The 23,507-nt window shown below is 34.7% G+C and overlaps 3 protein-coding genes across 49 annotated transcripts in view; 2 read left to right on the forward strand and 1 right to left on the reverse strand.

The window, feature by feature from the left end:
* The first annotated feature begins 868 nt into the window (after positions 1–868).
* Positions 869–5,725, forward strand: LOC106135219 (ATP synthase subunit delta, mitochondrial). The gene is made up of 6 exons (XM_060948011.1): positions 869–1,028; positions 2,269–2,386; positions 2,859–2,949; positions 3,750–3,856; positions 4,089–4,193; positions 5,524–5,725. Exons 2-6 carry the CDS (start codon positions 2,270–2,272, stop codon positions 5,587–5,589), a joined length of 486 nt encoding a protein of 161 aa, XP_060803994.1. The 5' UTR covers positions 869–1,028; position 2,269; the 3' UTR covers positions 5,590–5,725.
* The window catches only part of LOC106135349 (cell adhesion molecule Dscam2), a 66,720-nt gene continuing 48,929 nt past the window's right edge, over positions 5,717–23,507 (reverse strand). For 24 of the 45 annotated variants that reach the window (XM_060947962.1, XM_060947961.1, XM_060947970.1 and 21 more), the window contains exons 27-41: positions 23,209–23,368; positions 22,899–23,050; positions 22,486–22,568; positions 22,104–22,280; positions 21,643–21,707; positions 17,513–17,614; positions 16,814–17,011; positions 16,297–16,473; positions 14,978–15,076; positions 13,161–13,333; positions 12,743–12,856; positions 11,336–11,474; positions 10,794–10,940; positions 8,789–8,849; positions 5,717–7,453 (exon numbers count right to left, since the gene is read on the reverse strand). In XM_060947962.1, coding sequence (XP_060803945.1) covers positions 7,375–7,453; positions 8,789–8,849; positions 10,794–10,940; positions 11,336–11,474; positions 12,743–12,856; positions 13,161–13,333; positions 14,978–15,076; positions 16,297–16,473; positions 16,814–17,011; positions 17,513–17,614; positions 21,643–21,707; positions 22,104–22,280; positions 22,486–22,568; positions 22,899–23,050; positions 23,209–23,368 — 1,926 coding nt within the window. In that variant the 3' untranslated portion in view covers positions 5,717–7,374. The other 21 variants (XM_060947978.1, XM_060947988.1, XM_060947992.1 and 18 more) reach the window with 3 other exon arrangements.
* LOC106137202 (acyl-CoA Delta(11) desaturase) lies at positions 18,408–21,628 on the forward strand. Of its 3 annotated transcripts, none has more exons than XM_060948010.1 (4): positions 18,408–18,562; positions 19,017–19,227; positions 19,678–20,014; positions 20,314–21,628. In XM_060948010.1, exons 2-4 carry the CDS (start codon positions 19,023–19,025, stop codon positions 20,639–20,641), a joined length of 870 nt encoding a protein of 289 aa, XP_060803993.1. In that variant the 5' UTR covers positions 18,408–18,562; positions 19,017–19,022; the 3' UTR covers positions 20,642–21,628. The 3 variants fall into 3 exon arrangements, with proteins under 3 accessions (XP_060803993.1, XP_060803991.1, XP_060803992.1); XM_060948008.1 differs by having other exon boundaries at positions 20,209–21,616; XM_060948009.1 differs by having other exon boundaries at positions 18,420–18,515; positions 20,209–21,619.

The following is a 23,507-nucleotide window of genomic DNA, read 5'->3' on the forward strand; positions in this document are numbered from 1 at the left end:
GCCGGCGGAGCGTCCCTATAAATAACGCGTCGAAGCGTGCGCTTTTCTCTATAGGACTTTGAGAAAATAAATAATTTAAAAAAGTAAATAATAAATTCTATTAACGAGGATACACAGACATTTTTTAATGTATTTTCGTATCAGCTTTGCACCCGTGCGAAGCCGGGGCGGGTCACTAGTAATAAAAAAAATGTGCTTTTAGGCTCTTATGCACGGATTTAAAAACCTTTTACGATTATGTAAAGCAAATTTATCCGAAAAACTGATTTTATCGAAACGAATTTCGCTATGCCAGAAATACAGGATGACTTTGAATAATCATCCTCTAGCCATGTAGCCTCATACCATACAAACAAATTGTACCTATGCGGCTACGGCACAGATAACCTTCCAATCAAATTGGGGGTAATTTTTCTATCCTATCCATGTTTTAGTAAGTTTTACAGATTTAAAAACATTACTTGTACATTCATATATAAATCACGCCACTTTCCCGGAGGAGTAGGCAGAGACTACATCCTTCCACTTGCTGCGATCCCTGCATACTTCTTTCGCTTCATCCACATTCATAACTCTTTTCATGCAAGCTCGTCGGTTTCGTAATTATTATACATTACTTGTAGGTCTTTCAATTTCCTAAAAAGATGCTTGAACACCGTTAAATAAGAATCATATTTATAACTAACAGTTATGTTTTGTTTGAAATAAGATAAATTGATTTCGTTTTTCACATAAAACTAAATAATCAGAATGATCAACGATCAATTTTGTAAATTCTACCACAGACCACAGATATATAATGTCTATGGATGACTCTTGGATGCTCCTTCGCTTCTCAAATACATTTTATAACGTTCTGTGTAACTGTGAGTTCACCTAAAGAGGAGCATAGAGCCAGATGAATTAACTGTCATCATACTAACGTCATTGTCATTTCATTTTTGTGTAGTCAATTACCTCCGGTTTATTGGGGTGCGATTATAAATTAATTAAAATAATTTCTTCGTTGTACGGACTACACAATAAAAGTAAGTATTTCTTTAAAAAACAATTATTGACTAGTTTACCTTATTGACTATTTTAAAAATTTTGTTAGCATATTGGGTTTAATAGGCAGGCACCCAGGCATTTATTACATAATCTGGCGATGAGAGTTTTGAATCGAATTTTTTTTTGTAAACACGATTAATATACCTATATCTTTTTTTTAATGGCCTATCACTTTTATTGAATGCTATAAGCTATAAAAGGAAAACTGAGCATGGTAACAATATAACATTGAATATTGAGGTTAGATGACCTCTCAGATTATTGCTTTTCTTGTCGGACTCATATCCTCAGATAAAATTTAAATAAAATTACATATTTGAGATTTCTAAAAGGTACTTAATAGTGGTCTATTATGTTTTCTTGGTTAAACTCTTGAAACGGGCCACCGCCGGAGAGGGGTGGGGAGGGGGCAGGGGGATGGGGGAGGGGTTAACACCCCCCTCCCGTGACCCCCCCTTGCCGGAAGCCTATAGTTTTTTTTTTACGCATTTTTAAAGTTTTCATATAAAAAGTGTGCTAAAGGTCATTAACCGCCAGATGGGCAAGGGGGGGGGAAAGTCAGAAGGGATGAAAGGGGTGAAGGTGAGTTAAACCTAACCTAACCTATACGTACTGTCTATTATACTTTTTTACTCAGTTTGAACGCTCTGCTCGCTTCGCTCGCTCCGCTTTGGTGGTTTACACAAACCAAATTAACCTAACCAAACCGAGTTTGATTTGTGACTAATTTGTTTCTTTTCATTGCGGGGGGCTACCGCCCCCCGACCCCCCCGTGCGGGGGGCCTGCGCCCCCCTGCACCCCCTGCTGTCCGTTTACCGACAGCTACTTTCGAAGTCAGTAGATAAGATGACAGTAGCACATAACCAAAACGGCGGATTGCGTTCTGTTCATAGTTAGTGTCTTTTTGTTTTTACTTTTAAGCAAAGTTTTTGACTATATTTTTGGTGCTAAAATATATTAATTAATGTGTTGTACATGTTTAATGGACAAACTAATTATTTAATACTAAATTAACACAGTTTAAAATGACAAACCGAAAATATTGCGTTGTTTAGTGCAATTTTTAAGATTTTCAAAAATTCGTATAAAAAAAGGGGGGGCTTCCGGCAAAAAAAAAATACTTGGGGGGGGGTCATACAAACCCTCCCCCACCCTCCCCACCCCCTCCCCAACCTCTCTGGCGGTGGCCCGTTTTAAGAGTTGAGCCGTTTTCTTAGAATGGCAATGGCACTTCGTAACATGTTGAGGGGTGCTGCAAGGAGACTGCAAGTTCGAAGCTATGCTGATGCGCCAAAGGGCGATGAAATGGCGCTTACATTTGCTGCTGGTAATAAGGTACATTAGAAATATGAATCTGTTTGGAGTTTTAACTCTAATCAAAACTATCAACATATGCCTAGGCATCGCTTGAAATTAAGGCAGGTAAAAATATATTGATGGTTAAATTGTAGGATTTACTTTATACTCCTTACTTCCAGTAAATAATCATGTAGAAACCTGATAATTCAAGCAAAAGGATGTGTAACCATCATTCTAAGAGGGAAAGGTTCACATGTAGAACGGGAAAGGTCAGACAGGAATTTTTGCACATTTAACTGAATTCTCCTAGATTGTGGTTACACATATACTGAGATTCCCATAAAAAAGGAGGAAATTTGAGGACAATTGATGTTGATGTAACATAAGCAAAGTTCATAAAGATATAAAAAACTTCAACCACTAGTTTTGTTGTCTACAAATAACTATGAATTTAAGCCAAAAGTGAAAAAGGCATATTAGACTCAGTGGTATGTTATCATTTTTGCAGGTTTTCTATGATAAACAAGTAGTCAAGCAAGTGGATGTTCCATCTTTCAGTGGAGCCTTTGGTATTCTGCCAAAACATGTACCCACACTTGGTAAGCTATTTATTGTTCGGACCTGTTTTAATTATTTTTTATTGAATATAATGCTGATTGCTTTTAATGCATGATTACACATGAGAACAAAATTTGAAAGGAATTGCAATAAAAAAAATAAAACTGTTATTGCCTATAGTGCTGGTGTGTTACAAGTTAAGCAATAGTTACAAATTATTTTACTTTTATATTAAAAGGTGTTAAACTGGAATTGCACTATGTAATAATAATATCAGCCAACATAGATTAGCATCCCCATCCATCCATCCATCAAGGTTGTGGGGGTCAGATGGGAGTTGCTACCTTTTTTTAACTACTTTACACAGGGTATTGTCATGTCTGTCTAAAATTTTACAATACAAACAACAACAATTTTTTTGCATGCAGTACCTCCGTGTATTAGTAAAGACAGCAATAATGTGAAAGTGAGGTCATGATGTTGGCCCCCTATTTTAGATTAGTTTCTTTACTAAAACTGGTTATACCTTATTTCACACTCTATTATATATCTAACATCTTTTTCCTTATGAAAGTAGGATAATTTGGTAAGTTGGGAAATTCAGGGATAATGATAGGTTGTTAGCCCATTGCCTAAAACATAACCCAGGCTGATAAACCTTTCCTCTAAATGACTTACTGCACATAAAAAGGATCAGCTCACTTTCTCATCTTAATGGACACTTTTCCTAGTTACAAAGTAAACAAAATTCTTTTAGCATTAATTCCTTCAATCATGCTATACATCTGTATTTTGTATAATGAAGTTTAAATTTAAAAAAATAAAAATGTATGTTCTGCAGCTGTTTTGCGCCCTGGTGTCGTCACAGTGACAGAGAACGACGGAAAGACGACTAAGATCTTTGTCTCCTCCGGCACAGTTACAGTCAATGATGATTCCTCAGTTCAGGTCTTTATATGATATTTTCAACAGACTTCATTTAAAATTTAAATTGAAATAACATTATCCGTTTATATTTTTTTGTTTTTATAAATACTTTGGCAATATGATTTCTATACCCATTACCTCAAGATCAAATAATGATGTAAAAAGAAAGTAGCATTAATTAAACATTTTGAGTAATTTGAAGTAGGCTGAATTTTTTTTTAAAGGCTATTTTATGTCTGTAATACTATTCTAGGTCCTTGCAGAAGAAGCGCACCCCCTAGAAAACTTGGACAGAAGTGCGGCGCAGGAAGCCCTCAGCAAAGCTCAATCTGAGCTAAGTTCAGCTGGCAATGATAAGGTTTAAATTTTTTACTTATTAACGAATTCGGTGGAATTAATTATTTTATATTTAATTATTATCTAATGTCTCACTATACTTCACTTCTTTTTAGTATTCACACATCTTTACATCACACATCTATATATATAAAAGAACATAGGCAACGCCTGGGTTAAACCATAGAAGCTACAAACTGGAAATTTGAACATTATGTTACCAAATAGTAAAGAAAGGATTTTTCAAAATTCAACTCCTGAATGGTGTAAAAAGGGGGTTTTAGTTTGTATGAAAAAAAAATCTTGACTGATTGACTTAAAATTTGGCACGAATGCTCTTTCAAGTCGTTCCTTGGTTTATTTAGGTTTAAGAAGAAAATAAAACGTGGGTTTGTCGTCTCCATGTTTATTTTAGAATATTTTCTCAGATCGGAAATGCATATAGTATAAAAGTGCAAAGCCATTTACTGCAAATCGATGGAACAATAATGCAGTCAAAACATATTGTTGCGTGTCCACTCCAAATAAGTTCTGAGAAACCAATTAGATGGTGCTGTTGAAAGACAGGGGTGTCTCAGGCATTTTGAAAATGTTATTATTCTATATTGGCAAAAAGGGGCACAAAGAAAAATCATGGATAATTTATCATCATAGAACATGCAGCATGATGAGAGATGAGCATGATTTTACCACATACCATTCAATACAAGAAAGAGTTTTTCAAAATTCACCTCCTAAAAGAGTGAAAAGGGGGAACAAAGTTTGGATACAAAAGTATCCCCGAATTATTTGTTTATAAAAGTTAATACAAAAAGAATTTTAAATTTCACCAACAAAAGTTAACAATAAATAAGGCAGCATTGTGAATAAGTTATGAGTTAAGAGTCTTGAGCCAGTGATATTATTTGAGACATTTTTCATTATGTACGTTTTTTTATCCATACTTATAATAAAGATAAAAGAATTGTATTTAAGTAACGAACTAAAAAAAAATGGCACAGCAATAGAATTGTTCTTTGGGAATAAATAATAGGCTACTTTTTTCTGAAATTTCGCCCTGGAGCGAAGCCCCGCGTAAAAGCTAGTTTTAAATATATAGAGTTTTTAAATATACACAAAGTCTTACGTTCACTACGTAGCAATATATAATAATAAATTTTAATTGCAAATGTAGCACTATATGTTTGAAAATACTTACATAATATACAAATCAAAAATACCCGAAGCTAGATTTGCCAGAAAGCCCTTTTTTTCACGACATGTTCAACATCATGCCTTTTTTGGAACATCACAATAGGAAAAATGGAGTTGTTTTTTAAACAAATTTTTGATGATTTTTCTCATTGTTTCAGGCGAAGGCAGAGGCAGCTATCGCCGTCGAAGTTGCAGAAGAGATCGTCAAGGCAGCCACCGCGTAAAGAAATTTACTCATACATATAGTTATTTATCAGTTCAAGTAAAATATGTATTCCACCTGCGTAGAGCTAATCATTTGATTACCTTACTTTTGTTATTTAATCGAGGATATTTAAAATAAAACAAGGATTTAGTTGACGTTTGAATAATTTATTCAACACAAACACTTTGGTACAAACAGTTAGTTGCGTAAGTTTAGCTATCATTGCTAAAAAATATTTCCGACATTCGCTAATTAAACCCGAGCTTTGAAATGCAAATCAAAACAAATCCCTGAACACACTCTTAAAATTGAAAATTATCGCAGGCTATTGAATATTTTCATATTAATTTTTCGTAATAATTTCGAATATTTTTATCATTTATAGACATTATTTTTAACTAAGTTACTTTAATCGCAAATATCTAATTGGAAGGTTAGAAGAAGCTATCGATTGCTAGGAAGTCGCAAGAACCTAACTACAAGCCTACTTTGCGAAGCTTACATGACAATGCACAACATATAAGGAAACATCTAGAAAATGCCACCTCCTTCACTTATACCTAGTCGTTTGCATATATAGAGGGTAAAATTACGATTATGATTAATAAAAATGCACCTTAGCACACTAGAGTAATCTTAAAAGTTTGAATTCCATTTGAAATCAGTAAATATTGTATTCATATTATATTCATCATAGGTATTAAACATTTATGCTTGGGTAACTTTATGCATAATGGCAATTTCGTATTTTTATTGTGTGAGTTAACAAATTATCTGATTAATGTTACATATAATATCGTGTAATACATATGTTTCTAACTAGCTACGGATTATATGTAGTAGGTACTTTGTTTAAAAGTTGATTAATTACCATACTATAAAAAGATACTTATTATTAATCTATACTTTAAATAGTGTATGCGTAAACGCAGCAAAAATTGAAAACAAATCACAATTATACAAAAAATACATGGTAAAATAAAGATTAACATTAAAAAGGAAGCATTGTGACAACCGGGCGGTTGTTGTATACCTAACTAAAAAAATCTTCACATCAATACACAAATATAAATAACGTACCTTAGTATTACATTAGTCAAAATTAAAGAGGGTAAAATACAAAAATATCACATTATTACATGTTGAGCTTAATTTAAATTTCAACTATCAAACACCCCTTAGCCTTCTACTTAATTCATTTTTACTCTCTTTAAATTAAGCTAAACAAATAAGATCAAAAATGAAATCCTTGACTCAGTACAGGATACAGTTCTGTGGCAACATGTCTGTTGGGCGTTGAGGAAGGTACTTAATTATACTAATTTGGAAGTTACACTACGCGTCACCTGCCTAATGAAAATATATAAATTTGAAATAACTACCACAACCTTATTTTTCTGTTAAATGGTAACATAAGTGACGCGTAAAATAGATTTTAGAAGGAAATTCTATATCATTAAACCCAACAACAATATCGCCACTGACCGTAATGATGATCAAACGAACATTATGGCACGCCGGTGCGCTTCTTAAAACTACAAAAAAAAATCCAGCCAACTAAGTTGGGATAAACTCAATCGTAAAGAGCAACACAAAATATTCGACACACGATGAAAAAATAATTAGCATGATGGAATTTGGCACGAGTCATTATCTTGCTGAATAGAGCCGCAGCGGAAGCGGCTATACGAAAAAGAAGAGCCGTAAGAAAGTATATATGAAGCGATTAGCAGTTCCTCAGCAAGATGATGACCATAAGATGAGCGGTGAGTCCGTGTGTCGCGCCGCGTCCTGGGTTTACAGGTTACACTGCCACAGTATCGTAGGCTGTGAGTCCCCGCCCGTGGATTGCTTGCTGGGGGATTGGGGTGGTTGTTTCTGGTCTGTAAACACCATATACAGTCACTACATCAAAACGTATGCTATTTTTATATTACAAAAAATATTATAAAGGAATTGTGATATTAAAACAACTTAAACATAAATAAGCTAATAATATACACCTACGTACTAAACTTTTTTTATTGCATATAAACTATAATGGGAAAATATAAATTGAAATAAATATTATAAATGAACAGGAATTCGGCTAAAATAATAAATTACCAGGAGTTCGGCTAAGATTACAATGGGAATATAGCTGAAATTAAAAAAAAAACATTTTAAAATCACTAAGCTGGTTTTTAAGTGACATTTAGTTTGACTAAACATAATCAAGGTAACATGACGCCATGGCGTAAAAAGGAAATGCGATAAAACATGATGTAGGAATAGCAAAATGTTGGTGTCCTTACCATTTTTCTGCAAATGAAAGTTTTAGTGCACAAAGGTTAAGTGTTAGCCACAAAGGATTAATTAATAAAATGCAAAATGAAGGGGATTTACGAGTAGATATCGATTACCACATACTTTGACTTACTGTTTCCTGTAGACGGATGCAGAACATAACACATGCTTATAGTAACGAGCATAAAACTATAATGCAGTAATTAATTTGTCTACCTAGCACGACCCACTTCTATTCATTTCAGCACACACGCAAGGACTCGGCTCATGAAAGTAATCGTATTATGTACCTACTATGAATAGGCTGTAAAGGATAGGTATATAATTTATATTGAAAAATAAGATGGTGTCAAACCTATGGTTACACCACCGGTTTAATGCTGTTATAGCCCAATCAAATCAGCATTTGAATTTGAATCCAGAATTAACTAGTTTTATTTTTATACAAATGTATATTAAAAATATTTGTATGTTTTTAAATCATATATCTTTTTAATGTTTTTATTATTGCTTTCAAATTTTAATAAAGCAATATGCTTTTAAAGGTGGGATGGCAGAGTATACATTTTAGTAAATTAGCTGTTACTACAGCAATTTATATATTGTAACAATAATCCATGTTTCAAACTTCGCTGTTTACTAATGGATATAGAGATGATAGGGCTTAATCTGATTTGTCTGTGTTTTTTCAAATTAAGCTTATATAATAATTAATTCCTTATATTTCAACAAAGTTTTTCTTCTATATTGGGTAATAAAAATTGAAAAATCGGTAATGCTGTAATGCGTGAGGCTGACGCTTAAAATTGTCTGACAAAAAAACCTACCTATGTTATGGTGCTATGCACTGTGAAGTGACTATTTCTTATAAGTTGTGTGAGGTAGTGTGTAACAGGGTTATGTATGGTGTACAAAAGGTCTGGTGAACTGACCTGTCAATGAGTTTCCTCATTTCTTCGCTGTGCATGCCGTCCTTGGCTGTGTGGGCCCTGACTGTAACAACACACAAGTCACGACGCGCTCTACTAGCCACGAGACCTGGAGACTGCCCTCTACACACCATCGTACAACACTCGCTTCTTATAAACCAATGGAGATTGTATTCCCCTGCCCTTTTTTATATTCATTCAGTTTAAAGACTATAAAAAAATAATTGACTTATAATGAAAGTAATAAAACCTCTGTGTTTGCTTTCGCCGAGGATTAGGTATTTTTTTTTTAGTTTTATCTTTAAGTGAGTATTGTTCGATGATGTTCGCCTTATAAACATGTACTAAAACTACAGAACCAAAGAAGAGATATTGGATTAACACAAATCACATCTAAACATATAAAAGGATTCTTATATGAACATGTTGAAAATTATTTTCAAATTAAATGTCTTGAACTTGATAAAACGAAAATTTTGAGAAATTTAGTTTCATGTGTTAATATTTTCTTTTAGTTTTGACAATAGTTTTACCAAGTTCAATAAATTATTTGGACAAATAACATTACAAATAAATTTTGAAAGTCTAGGAAGCCAATTACAGAGAGTCTAATTTCAAAGCTCCGAAAATCCAATTGTTATAAAATTTAAACAAATTTTGCATGCTGTCAGTCACAGTTAAGTAACATAAATTATTTGATATAATTTGAAAGAATGTGAGCAAAATAGTTTTACCGTCTTCTGTTCAGGCCACACCCACGAGCGCATGGACCAATTCGAGAGATCATATAAATTAAGATTTGGAACATAATTTAACATTAATTTTGTATTCTGATGAATGATCATGATACAAGTAGTCATACTTTTTTTGATAACTAGCATTTACCGAAGCATAGCGAATTAAAAAGATACTGCCTCCCAAAACATCCTGCATAATTAATTAGCTTTTACTCTTTTTGAATCTGGTAGAGTATGTAAGTCGGCATTAAGTCCGCTCTTTGTACATTTTTTTTGTGTTAAATCTACTGAAATCTAATTTATCAATCAATGGGTATATAAACAGCAACAATTATAATGAAATCGAAGCACGCCGTTAAATTATACAGTCCTAATTCTAATACTGTGATGAAAAGATGTTATATTTTTGTCGTCCTCGTTATTTATACCAAAACATTTTCCTGTGACTTCGCTCTCTTGCGAGTTCACATAAGTCCTAAAGATCTTGTCTTTCTCTGGGCCAAATTTTATCAAAGTTGATATTGTATTTTAAAGTATATTAATTACAATTAAATACAAAAAACATAATATTTACGCGACTCTAATAAAATGGCCTTGCCAGTTGCAAGTATATTTGTAGATCTTTAGCTATGATATATTTTTACTTTATTTAGCAAGCAAAGCATACATAACAGGCAAGTAAGTACGTACCTACTTTAATGGATTTCTCATACAAGCCATTATGATAGATTACATATTAGACAAAAAATACATACCACGTAAATACAAATATAAGGTACGCGTTCTTTTTAATCGATAAATGATCAAAAAAAGTATGACTGATTTGATGGTAAATGGATGAGCCATGGTAATTATACTATTAAAAAATTTCATCATTGTGTGCCTTTCAGAAGATCTTTTCATGTAACTGTCAATTTGGTATCGAGTGAAAGTAAAGAACATAATAAGTACAGTAAAATGAAAATAGATAATTCAAGTGCGAGTTGCGCGCATCGAAGGTTCAGTGCACTTATGTCTTTTTTTTAATAATTCAAGGTTTTCAGATTTATTACATTTTCTGCAAAACCTTGTCCGTACTGGCCCTATAAATATTCACGGTTACCCACAGTTACTTTAATGCTAATAAGTTATTGTACAAAAGCACGGCAAGAAATTGGGCACACGTAATAACTACGTTATCCACTGGTAGTTTACTGTAGGTACTGTAGATACTGTACTGGTAGCTTACGTAATAATTATTGACTGGTAGTAAATTTGGGCATGTTACGTACCAGGGTAGTTGCGTGGCTGGTCACACTCAGCTTCGGATATCTCGTTGGAGTCCTTACTCTCGTTGAAGGAAGAGGAGCAGTTATTGTCGGTGTTGTTGCGGGGCGGGGGCGGGGGAGGCTCGGGGGAGCCGCCGCATTTGCGGGTTCCTATAACATTTTTAAGATCATATTTCACCGTGTCGTCGACAGGGTCCAAAAGATAAGTATACCTTCAACACTGGTATTTTAGAAAACACGTCACGGCTCCCGTTGTTGAAAAAGATTAGGTTTTTAAAAAAATACCTAAATCCATCAAACGGCACTTTGCTCTCCCATATTAACTAGCTGATCCTAACTTTCTACTTAGGTATGTATACACTTCACTACCGCTCATGGCGCAACCAACCTTCTGGTTGTATGAGTAAGTATTTCTTAGAAGTTCTATGACGATGATGATATAGCCACCCGAATTTATTTCCTAAATTCCTCCAGATATAGCTTGTTTCGTGAATAAGAATGTACTAATATTAAAACAAAATATTACTTATTTATTGCCCACTTACCAATGCTGGGTCGGGAGCCATAGTGGTCAGAGTAGGGGGTTCCGTAAGCGCCGGTGTACTGCTCATCCTCGGGGGCGCAGCAAGCTGGCTCGTCGTACTCAGGGCCGCAGGCGTACATCGGGCGGGAATAGCGGGCGCGCTGGAAGCATATGACACATGTTTATTAGCTCTATTTGGCACAGACTCTAATAAATAAATAAATATATGGGACGAATAACTGGACTATAATGCTTATTATAATTCCAACATTAAATCATCTAACTAAACATGGCCTTCGAGTCTTCGAGACTGTTAGCGTTATCAATCTCGTAAGCGAAAATACGTGACTAGAGCAGAGATTACGTGTAGACAGCATACATAATAAAATTTGATGCTTCAATTCTGTTAAGCAGATGTTCATCTAAATTTAAGACATTAATTATGCACACATCATTCAAATTCAAACTTTTATTTGCATAATATGAGTACAGCAAGGTCTTAAATATTATGTATAACAGATCTTCATATTTACCCTTTCGGATGTTGCAAACATTTATTATGTATTAGTAGACCTACAAACTTATAATAATATATTTATAGTAATTAATTTAACTACATTTATAGTAATAAAACTATTATCGCTTCAAAACGTCAAGGCAAAGGTTAAATTTACAAAAATAAAGACTTATCGAAAAACTATCTACCATTTATTCAATACGTGTAAGCTAGGTTGTTATTTTCTCTAAATTTGCTTTTCGCCATTAGTCGTTTGAACTTGTTTATGAAGATATTAGCGAAAAACTTTCCATAGTTCAATCCTCCTATTCGCGTCTATTTTCTTAAGTACATCGTCAATTTTACTTAATTTTACTATTAACTTGACATGAACAACCAACGTAACCGGAAATTTCGACAAGAAAATATACTATATTAAAAAAGATATTGACATCTAACGCATATTAATATGAGTTAGAAAATCTGTATAATCATATGACTAATGTTTTGAATAATTATGACCAAGTTCATGACATGCCGGTTTTGACATGGAAAACTAAGTAAGTATATTGCACGTGCCATTCCTCTCAAGGAAAAAGAAACTTACCACGTGTTGTTTACCTTATTATTTCGAAGCACGGGTAATTCCAAAATGAAATGCTACTACAGTGAACTTTGACTAAATTTTGGCATAAGGATCGAAATAAACTCTTGCACAAGTCGAAAGAAAGAAGATAATAGGTATTAAGTAAAATATAAGGTAAACATTATATTCATACAGTATGTAATGTAGCACGAAAATACTCATAAATCAAATTTTTAGACTGTTGGCTCTATCTACCCCGCAAGGGTTTTAGACATGACTATACTATGAAAATCTGTGAAAACCCAGAATTTATATAAAATTTAGTTTATAAATGAACGTTTACTCACGTATTGGTCTTCTTCAGCACACGTGGCAGGGTCATCGTATTCAGGTGCAGTTGAGTAGATGGCGCTCTGCCCTCCTTGCGAGTTCTTGCGGGCATAGCGGCTGTTGGCTCGGGGCTTAATAAACATTTTTAAATTAAATTAAGTCATATTTAAGTAGTTTTACTGTATTTGAATTTATAGGTACTACTACTACAAGGAGAGTAAGATGTCAAATTAAATTTGATGAAATACGATGATCGTGATTATATTTTTTTCTTAACATTTTTCCTAAAGAAAGTTGTTCTTATTGGACATAGCGTAGAGAACATGTAATTTATTGCATAAATGTTATAGATATCTCGATATTTAAAGTGTTAGTTTGTGACCTCTTCACACTTTATCCGCCGCAAGCCGTAAAAATAACATGAAGTAGCCATACCATACTCTGAGAACCGGCGCGAGAGTGGGCAGGGTGGTGGGGGTGCGGATGCGCTAGAGTGCCGGCATGCGCCGCGTGGTGGTGGGGGAACGCCAGCGCCTTGCTCGGGTCCATCTCCTCGCGGAAGCCCAGAAGGTGGAAGGTCGCGTACGGGCAGATCTCGTCTTCCATGCCTGCAAAGCGGATAGTGTGATATCACATACTCATTATCCTTCAGTTAATCCTGCTTGCGTTCCACCTTTCTGAAGAGGAGACAGGGTAACATGCCTATAACACTATTCTGGATAAGGTGAGTCAGCTTTGATCCTCATCTCTCTGGAGAGGAGCCTGTAGTGCGCCTTTTGATCGTGATCCTGGATTAGGTAAGCCAAACACGACGCCCGTCTGATGTCTGCAACCTTTGCAGGGATTCGTATGGGATCTTGGTAAAAGTTGCACGAGATGAATGCGTCGTTAGTCGCCTTGTATGATATCTACGGGAAAGCGCATCGCTTCCTATTCAAAAGTGTACGTAACCACACGGCACTGAAATGAGGGCATAACTTCAGTAAAAATTTAAGTAAAAAAATCTTGAAAAAAATATATGCGATTGACAACTTTGTTTTCCATCCCAGTGGACACGAAAGGTAGACTTCGGATCCATATAGTCTTTATTTTATCATATCATAGCATTGTGTGTCAAATCTCCTTTTAGTGCATTTTATTAGTATTTGTGTACTTTCATAATATTTTTTCAATGAAATTGTGATTTAGTTAGTATAGAATAAAGCGAATTTAACACAAACTAAAAATAGCGGGGGTTAGTAACTGGCACACATTTTAAGATTTTTACTATTTATAAAAATCAATCCAAAAAAGTTCTTATAACAGGCTGTTAGTTTCACTCTGATATTACCTACTTTATTGAGATGCACACGTTCTACTAAACAACTTCAAAACGCCTTTCAATAAAATATTGTAATTCATCAATAACTTATGTTTATCAATCATGAAAATACAACTGTATTTTTTGTATCGTAGATATTCGCAGACCCTACTTAATAATATGCTATGGAACATTATACTCATGAAAATAATATAGGTTGTTTAATTTCAGTATCATGTTCAGTTCATTGCTTGTGTAAACTGGGTGACCGACGGACTATCCTTTGCAGTACTTGGCGTTCTATCGTTATCCGATACGGCATATGTATATACTTTACTTACATAAGACATGCAACGTGCGACATGCTCCAAATCGTCTTCGTATTTATTAGACCATAGAAATAACATTTGCGCTAAATCTTGTTGTAGGTACCTTTAAATAATACCTACCTATGTTAAATTGTAAACATAATTATATTGCAGACATATGGAGTGCATATAGTAACGCGCAAGTATCTATTCTGCAATATCTGGTTACAATACAATTATTCTATTAAAAAAAAAATGTTTTTTGGACTGGTCCACGTTGGTGGGTTTTATATATGTATAATGACATTAGCCGTTTTGGACGTAAAACACATCAACGTGTTACAAATATACAGTAGGTATCTATTTCAGACAAATACCTAATGTGAGTATTTTTCCCACTTATTACTTATGAACCTTATTATTTAATGAAAATTATAAAAGTCGTTTAAAAATCTCCAAAAATTTACCAAAAATGTCATTCAAATATTTTAAAAACTTAAGAGGATAATTTGGCATACCTACCATCTGAATAGTAGACTAATAATAATTACATTTAACCAACCTTAAGAATTTAAGTATTTCTAAAGTCCAATGTACGTTATGTATATCATCCGTGCGACATGCGTAAGCTTAAGCTGTCCTACCTGTGGAGATGGTATCGCCGGAGCCGGTCCTGCGCAGGCGCGTGCGGCGCACGCGCTCGTAGTGATGCCGACGCGGGTCCCACGTAGAGTGCGCACCCACTGAACCATACTACTGCGTTACGCATGCCCATAGCCTAACCTACACCTACAGACCTTCTTAAGAGATATGAGCTCTATCTGAACAACAAGCAATTGTTATGCATGTAGGAATATAGATTTCGGATAGCTGTACAGGTCAGCGTATTTTTTTAAATTGTGCTTGACCGGTCTGAGAGCTGATATACTTTTTTTTTATGTAGTTTAGCGGCAACACTCTTATCTCATAAGATTCGCTGTTATTCCATTGATGATGACATTGTTTCGCTATTTAGTTTCCAGTAGTTGGTTGAATTATATCTTCTGTCAATTTTAGTATACAATAGCTGAGATAAAGTTGTTTCTCTTGGTTTTTTAAAATGATTTTTAGCGAAACACTGCCTCAAAATAAGAATAAGCTTTAATTTAGGGATCTTAAAAATTGGGTGAAATTATTAAAGAAACTTAACACTTAAAAGCAAATTTGTAGGTATTATGTGTAATTTATAGGTATTCTGATTTAGATAATATTCAAGCTAAGCAGACGACATCTAATAACTATTGTTTAATATTTTAATAAAGTTACTGACTAAGGGACAAAGGAAGGTACCAAACATGAAATATCTAGAGGAAAATTTGTATTTATATAAACGTCTCGTGTAAAAGAATCTTAGAAAATTTTGCATTCTATAAATATGTATATGCATTGAAACCACATGTACCTAGTAATTTTTAATTTAAATACAAATATTCCAAATGATTACATTTTGAAGATCATCAGTAAATATACAAACTTTACTTCAAAAATTATGACAAAATTAATTATATAGCAACGCAAACGTACAATCACCAGTAAAGAGTATGTAAGTAGGTACTTAATAAAAAAGTGCACATATAGAGTAAATAAAAGGTGCAAGGAGAATAAAATAGACAGATGTAAATAAGGAATGGATAACCAGATCGAATTAGAAAACAAATGTAGAATAGAAACCTCGCAAGTCCCTTGATCGACGTCATCACCTCGTCATGTTACAGTGGATGTGAATGCGTATTGTTTGTTGATGTTTAGCCTAGGTACCTATGTGTGTGTAATATGAATTTATTTCATTAGGAATAAAGTAGAATCATTGTAAGTCGTTTTGTTTGTGTTTTAAAATTAATTACTTCTTGCCTTGTTGTCTTCCGAGACTATTTGTCACTGCCTACCCCGGAATTGAGACGTGATATGTTTGTGTTGAACTTACTAATGACGGCTTGCCGTTTGACGCGGTCGCAAGTGTTGTAGTTGGAGCCAGGTACGGGGGGCAGTTTGCGGTTAGGGGGGGCGATGTAGCCGAGCTCGTCGCGCAGGCCTCCGCGTTTGTCCAGGGTGCCGCCGCCGCCGCCCATGGCAGCTTGGGAAGCATTGTACACGGCGTCATCTGTATCAATGCCGAGTATGTAGTATGCGAGAAAATTCTTAGACACATCTTCATTATTACGATTAGTTATGTTTATACAGTGAAGTTAGCTTTTTAAAGATATTATCTAAAGACAAAAAGAGTTACAACACGTAGGACAGTGGTGGGTAAATAAAAATGAATAACTATAACATCGTTTAACTATAACAGCAAATTATATGACAATGAATTTTAAATAAAAAATTAACAATAAAGTAATCGAATTATTTGAAAAACAATTTATTTACATGCGGAATACCAATGAGAATGCTGGATGTAGCAAATAAAGAAATAAAGCGGTGATCCATGCCACCATACATACAGTACACGTCCTTCTGACCTCGCAGCCGGTGAGGGGTGTTTCTTCTCGCCAAAGTCAGGCAAATCACCACCACTCCCACAATAAAGACCACGATCGTCGCCAGGATAGGTACCAGAACTTCTGGCTCCAGCCAGGCTTTAATCCAAACAGGTAGGTCCTTCCCACTGTCAACGTTATTCGGTAGAGGAGCAATTGTACCTACGACAGATAAATACCTTTGTGATGGTCACGGGCTCCCCGTACCACGCAGACCACAACGATAGCGATGATGATGACGAGTATCGCGGCAATAACGGGCACAATAAGGTTAAGGTGCGAGAGAATTATCTTGATTGTCTGTTCTGTGGTAAGGGAACCGCCGACGTCGCGAGCGGGGGCAATAGTACCTGAAATGCAAACCGCCATGTTATTCGTCAAGATGAGGCACAAATGAAAAACAAAAGGCGATGCATTTCAGGTACTAGTTCAAAAGTTCATTTTTTTTTTGAGAATACAAATACGAATCGTCAATCATCTTTTATAATTATGGATTCACTGGATTCTTATCGGGGTGTAGTTTAGTGGTATAAATATAATTTTATACGGTAAAGAAAAAAGTTGCAAATATTTTTTATATTAATGTTAATAACGGTAAATGGAACAATTTCTTCAAAACTTTCCTAAAAATACATTTATAATCAAAAAAATACTAAAACATACCGCCAGTCATGGTTAGGGTGGCGAAGTCATACTCGGCCACATTGAAACCAGCGTTGTTGTGCGCCGTGATCCTCAGGGTGTACCATGTAGCAGGTTCTAAGTCTGTAAATAAATAAATAATATAAATGACACAAAACACACAGATTGTTGGAATCTTGAGTCTAAATCAACACTACCTATATTTTTGTTCTGGATACGCTTCAAAAATTAAAAATATTTATAATAAATTATAATAAAACTCATAACTAATGCTACTCGTGATTTAACCTGTGCGAACTAAGGTTTCGGCTTTTCTGAAACTTTACTACATACTCTTTATACTAATAATACGATTTTTACCGATTTATGAATGACTTACTAATACTATTAATTATTCTGTGTCGTGTCTAAATTTCAAATATTGCACAACGCATGACTCAGCAAACAGTAATAGTCTTCTTTTAATTTTTTCAAAAATATAACTTTGCTTGTTAACATTATTATCAGAATAGATAACCTATACCAAATTTAAAAATAATCAAAGGTGCAATTTGTTATGTTGGTTCCTCATTTAACTTAAGAAAAAATATCTTGAAGCATCTGTCTACCTCTGCATTGATGTAGGCAATTGATGGAAGTAAAATAAATTGAAAAATGGATGGAAGAAACAGTGTAATAAATATGCCGAGTTAGACGCAACCACTGACCATTAAAGTACACCAAGGTGATTTTATTGCCAAAGGTATAAGCGGTAGTGGTATATCTATCACACAACTAAGAAAATACCTAAAACTACACATGTTAAATAAAATTTTGTAAGAATCTTTCTTAATAAATAATAACTAGTTTTTTTTTATTTTGACTTTCAGAACCCTAAAAATAAACATAATTTTCGCGGCACCGACATACTAATTAGATTTGCTTACATTATAGTAATGGATTATAAGTGGTATTGTCTTAGTCTTGGTTGCTTATTCAATAAAACTGGTGTGTGAGTGTAATTCTAGAGGAGATAACAATTTAGGTATATACCGATATTTAATAAGATATTTCTTTAAAAATTCCTTGTCAGTAAGTATTTTTTTTTAAATTTTCTTTTATTGCTCGGGTTTTATCTTTTGGGCTATGGAACAACCTGTGGAAAGCTTTTCCTCATCTCTGAATCTCACTTCCAAAACAGAGCCAACCAGATAAACGTGGTCTTGTAACACTGGCTGTCTACACCTATTAAGGGATATTTGTATATAGACGTGATATTTGTATGTGTTCTTGCGACAGAGCCATTTTCGGTATTAACCTAATTACAGTATACTTTGTGAACTGCAAGTTCAATCAAAGATTTATAAAATAATTATGGTGATGTCTTTCTTTCCCGTTAAAGTGGTTTGTTATTAAATTGGCATATCACTAAAATAAAAGATTGTCGGTGTTCATAATTTTTCTTTCCAATGGAAGTGAACTGTCTGGCTCCTCGCTGCTTAAAATCTTAAAGAGAAAACATTAATATGTTTAATATTAATTTAAGGTAACCATGAAAACTCATATTGAGGAAAATGCACAATATCAAAATGAGAAAGAAGAACAAAAGCCTGAGAAACTAGTGGCTCCTCAAGCTGGACCATGGAAATTCAAGATAATCTACCACGTTGTTGTGGTTTTACTTGTTTCTCATTTGTTTGGTTTTTATGGCGGTTACCTTTTAGTAAAAAAAGCGAAAATACAAACTATTATCTTCAGTAAGTATGTTTTGTTTTAAGCTTCTTGTTTCGGAAAATTTATCTTAAACATCCTTAGCGTAAAGTATCCAATGTCCGACAGACCACCAATGATCGACACATAAAAAGTAAAATAAAAAAGGATATACTAATGTTGTGTATTTGAACGTAAACGAAGCATAGGTTATAGGTACACAAGGTTCATCCAGCTCTCATTGCAAGTGTCACTTTCTACATTCGGTTATTTTGATAAAAAATGGTGGAGCTTTAAATATCGACCGGCAGAAGTTTTTAACGGAAATATAAAACAAATATTGTAAAAATACTAGAGTTCGTGCGTTAAAGTGTCGATGATTGGGTGTTTTACCGTATATTCTTTTTAATTAATGTGACATTTCAAACTAGCTGTTGATGTAGGTAGTATTCTATGATGTAAACGACCGGTTATATAATATTTCTTTTATTTTTTAGCTGTGTTCCTAACATCCATTTCCATGCTTGGAATCACAGCAGGCGCTCACCGGCTCTGGTCGCACAGGGCATACAAAGCTAAAACTCCGTTGCAAATTTTACTTGCCATTTTCTTCCTGCTGACGAGCCAGCGCTCCATCGTGACATGGGTGGAAAACCATCGATTGCATCACAGGTTTTCTGACACTGATGGAGACCCCCACAACGCGACTAGAGGATTCTTTTTTTCAACTATAGGATGGACGGCTGTAGAGCCACATCCGATCGTTGTTAGAGAAAAAAAGTTGATCGATATGACAGATTTACTACAAAATCCCATAATAAGATTTCAACATAAGTAAGTATTGTGAGATTAATATATTTATCCACTAATCGTTAATTTATTTCTGGTCACTATAAGCTGTTGAAAATATGGATATACGTAGGTACTTAGCTCATGAAACGAACAAAATGAAAAATCATTGAGTTAATAAGAACTAAGTTATTGGATATTTATATATCATGCATTCTTTATTTAACTTTTTGTTTCAGATACATCGAAATTATACTTATAGTAGTCGCATACGTTATTCCCACATACATCCCAACCTTGTGGGGGGAATCATTATATAATGCCTACTTCATCAACTTTTTCAGATTGGTTGTAGTGCTCACTATAGCAGGCCTAATTAATAGTGTGGCACATATCTGGGGATATAAACCAATCGACAAAACAGTTGTTGGAACACAGTTCTTGGCGGTGGGAGTTTTGGCATTTGGAGAAGGTTTCCACAATTATCATCATGTGTTTCCTTATGATTATCGGACGTCAGAAGTAGGGGATACTAAATACAACTTTACAGCGCTATTTATAGATTTAATGGCTAAAATTGGATGGGCATACGATCTCAAAGCAGTACCAGAAGAGACTGTAAGATCTAGGGTATTGAGAAAAGGAGATGGATCTGACAAATATTATCTTTAAATAGAGAAACTCAAGTCACACTTTTTGAACAGCTCCTAGGTATCTATATACCTAGACAGTAGATAAAACATTGATTTGATGCTATTTTTTTATTAAAAGCAATGGATATTTTCACACAGCCGACATGAGCAGTTTCTTTACATTTGTTGTTTCCTTAAGACCTTCAATCTAGAGAACTAGGTAATTTGTATTCACGATAAAAGAAGAAGAAATCGAAGAAGGTTTGTCCTATGGCTTAAATCAATTGGAATAAAAGAAATCCTGAAACGCGGATGCAGAGCAACAAGCGATGTAGAGGACATTCCAAATATTGTTGTGTGAATCCCATCCGCCGTATTTATTAATTTTCTAATGGTGAACACATTAATAGTCTACACAGAAGTAATAATGAAGAACCAAGTATCTTCTAATAATATTTATTAGATAAGGAGTTTTACATCAAGTATTGTGATGAACTTTCTCCTATGAACCACCACATTTACAACGATTCTGTAGTAGCTCCTTGAAGTAACACCACTACGTATTATTCTTATATATCGTATGTATCATTTTACAAATATTAAGTCAAAAGTTAAAATTGACAAAATGAACAAATTCTGACTTTGCTTAATGACATAGGTATAGCCGAACGTGACCTTTTAGTCTTTTGTCTACCCCACAAGGGATATAGACGTGATTATGTATGTAAATGTATGTTTTTAGATTTAAAGACATAGATTTATTAAACAATGTACCTTAATAGAATATATACAATACTTGTTTAATAGGATATTCGTTGCAATAAGAATATCTAGCTATCTGGTCTTGCCCAATGTAGGTATTCAAATGTATTTCTTTTAATTAATGTAAGTAATGTAAAAATTTAAACAATTTCTTTACAATTATAAAGATAATAATGCAACATTTTAACGAAAACGTTTGATTTGTTTCCCGATCATAACGAAAAATCTGATCCAAATGCCGGTAAGTAGGTATAACATATACTTCAGAAGAAAACTTACCCAAAACTACGAAGTTGCCGCCTGGTTTTACAGCATTCGATATTTGATTCCATTCAGCAGTACCCCTAAAGAAACAAAACGATGTATTTATTTTTCTTTCTATTTCGAGAAACTTTGTAGGTACGAAAGAAAAAAAGTATAAACAAAGCCTTCAACAGGTTCAGAGAGTTCGAACATCTATCTACAACACATTCAGAGTGTTCGAACACCTATCTACAATAGCTAGTAGAATATTACCCAATATTTTACACCTGTGGAAAAGTTCTACTTGTACTTTAATTTAAGGATGATAAAAATATTATATCCGTATATAGGTATAATGTTTTACATTGGCACGGAATACTTCTTGTTCATCACTAATGGCTCCAAAGGCAGCCACCATCAAGGCATTCCATTCTTGCTATATTTAACTAGATGATGGAACATTAATTTACACTAATTTTAGCAATCTAGATACTAACTTCTTCTTGTTCTCGACGACGAAATGGCTCATAGGGCAGCCACCATCAAGCCATTGTTTCAGATGCAACGTGACGGAGGAGCTTCCCACTTCGATGAAATCGGCAGCGCGCGGCACTGGCGGCTTGGAGCCGCGTGTGCCGGCGAACACCACGTCTGACGCCTCGCCAGTGCCGATACTGGCGGAAACAATAAATTAGTTGTATTAAAGTTTTATTATTTATACGGTAATAACAAAACAGTTTATTCTTAGTTATAAAAGGCTTTTTGTAAAAGCTCGTTGATGTCGTTTCTACAAAAGAATTATTTAAATGCACATTAACTAACTAAATTAAAAATATTCGGGTATTTTTACATAGTATTATTTACATGATATTTATTTACCTATTGTATGCCGTGACGTAAAGTTGGTACTTTGAACCGCAGAATAGATTTTCCAAAGTGTAGGTGTCAGTATTGGCAGGAATCTAGAAAACAATATTGTATGGATAAAGCAAATGCAAGCATCGTGTAGGTACACAATATACTTATAATAATAATATTTAACATATGCGTCATATGTAAAATATACCTTAAAGACGGATATAATGGGTATCAGAGGATTGTACTAGGAGATGAAAATAGGTAGATTAGGCTCACCACTAATGACATCCCAAGTAAATGAGTTTCCTTGACAAATTAAGATAGTATGACTTTTTGGAGGGATAGTCTATGTCGAGTGGGTCGATTTCATAAGTGTCACAAGACTACTGGGACCTAATCGTCTCACTTTTGACTTAAGACAGATGTGAGTTTACCTGTACAGTTTCCCAGTCGCCGAACTCCTGCTTGTAGTGTATGGTGTAGCCGGCGGCGGGGGACTGGTCGACGTCCGCGGACGGTTTCAGGCGCAGCGTCAGCGATGACACCGATGATGATGCGATCGTCAGTTGTGGCGGGAATGGCGGAGCTAGGTCATGATATTGATTAGTTACAAGCAATTATATACTTCTTCAAATAACTTTATATAGCGGCAAGGTAAGGAGACATCGGGAAGTTTCCGGATTCTCGCCAGAGCTTCCATGAGTACTACCTATCATAATTTATCATAAAGTTATCCGTACTCACCAAGTACAGAAAGCGTGTGTGTAACAGTATCGGTTCCGAACTGGTTGTCGACGTGGCAGGAGTACTCGCCGGCGTCCTCGCGCGCCACCCCCGCGATCTGTAGAGAGCCGTCGGGAAGTTGCCGGATTCGCTCCAGGGCTTCAAGGGGGTGACCTTTCACCTGAACGACAATGATGTATATGTAGTCAAAAAGAATAAACGAAAAATAAGAATAAAAGCGAAATTGGAAGTTGATATAAAACTTCCTGTTATGTTTTTACTATACTTACCTACTACTGGTAATGTATAGCGTTAAGTTT

Source organism: Amyelois transitella, chromosome 14 (genome assembly GCF_032362555.1).
Source record: "Amyelois transitella isolate CPQ chromosome 14, ilAmyTran1.1, whole genome shotgun sequence".
Taxonomy (NCBI): domain Eukaryota; kingdom Metazoa; phylum Arthropoda; class Insecta; order Lepidoptera; family Pyralidae; genus Amyelois; species Amyelois transitella.

Coding starts and splice junctions, on each gene's coding strand:
- LOC106135219 (XM_060948011.1), top strand. CDS start 2,270: ATGGCAATGGCACTTCGTAACATGTTGAGGGGTGCTGCAAGGAGACTG. Junction 2,950..3,749: donor AAAACATGTACCCACACTTG/GTAAGCTATTTA, acceptor TATGTTCTGCAG/CTGTTTTGCGCCCTGGTGTC. Junction 3,857..4,088: donor ATGATGATTCCTCAGTTCAG/GTCTTTATATGA, acceptor ATACTATTCTAG/GTCCTTGCAGAAGAAGCGCA.
- LOC106137202 (XM_060948008.1), top strand. CDS start 19,023: ATGAAAACTCATATTGAGGAAAATGCACAATATCAAAATGAGAAAGAA. Junction 19,228..19,677: donor AATACAAACTATTATCTTCA/GTAAGTATGTTT, acceptor TTTATTTTTTAG/CTGTGTTCCTAACATCCATT. Junction 20,015..20,208: donor ATAATAAGATTTCAACATAA/GTAAGTATTGTG, acceptor TTTTTGTTTCAG/ATACATCGAAATTATACTTA.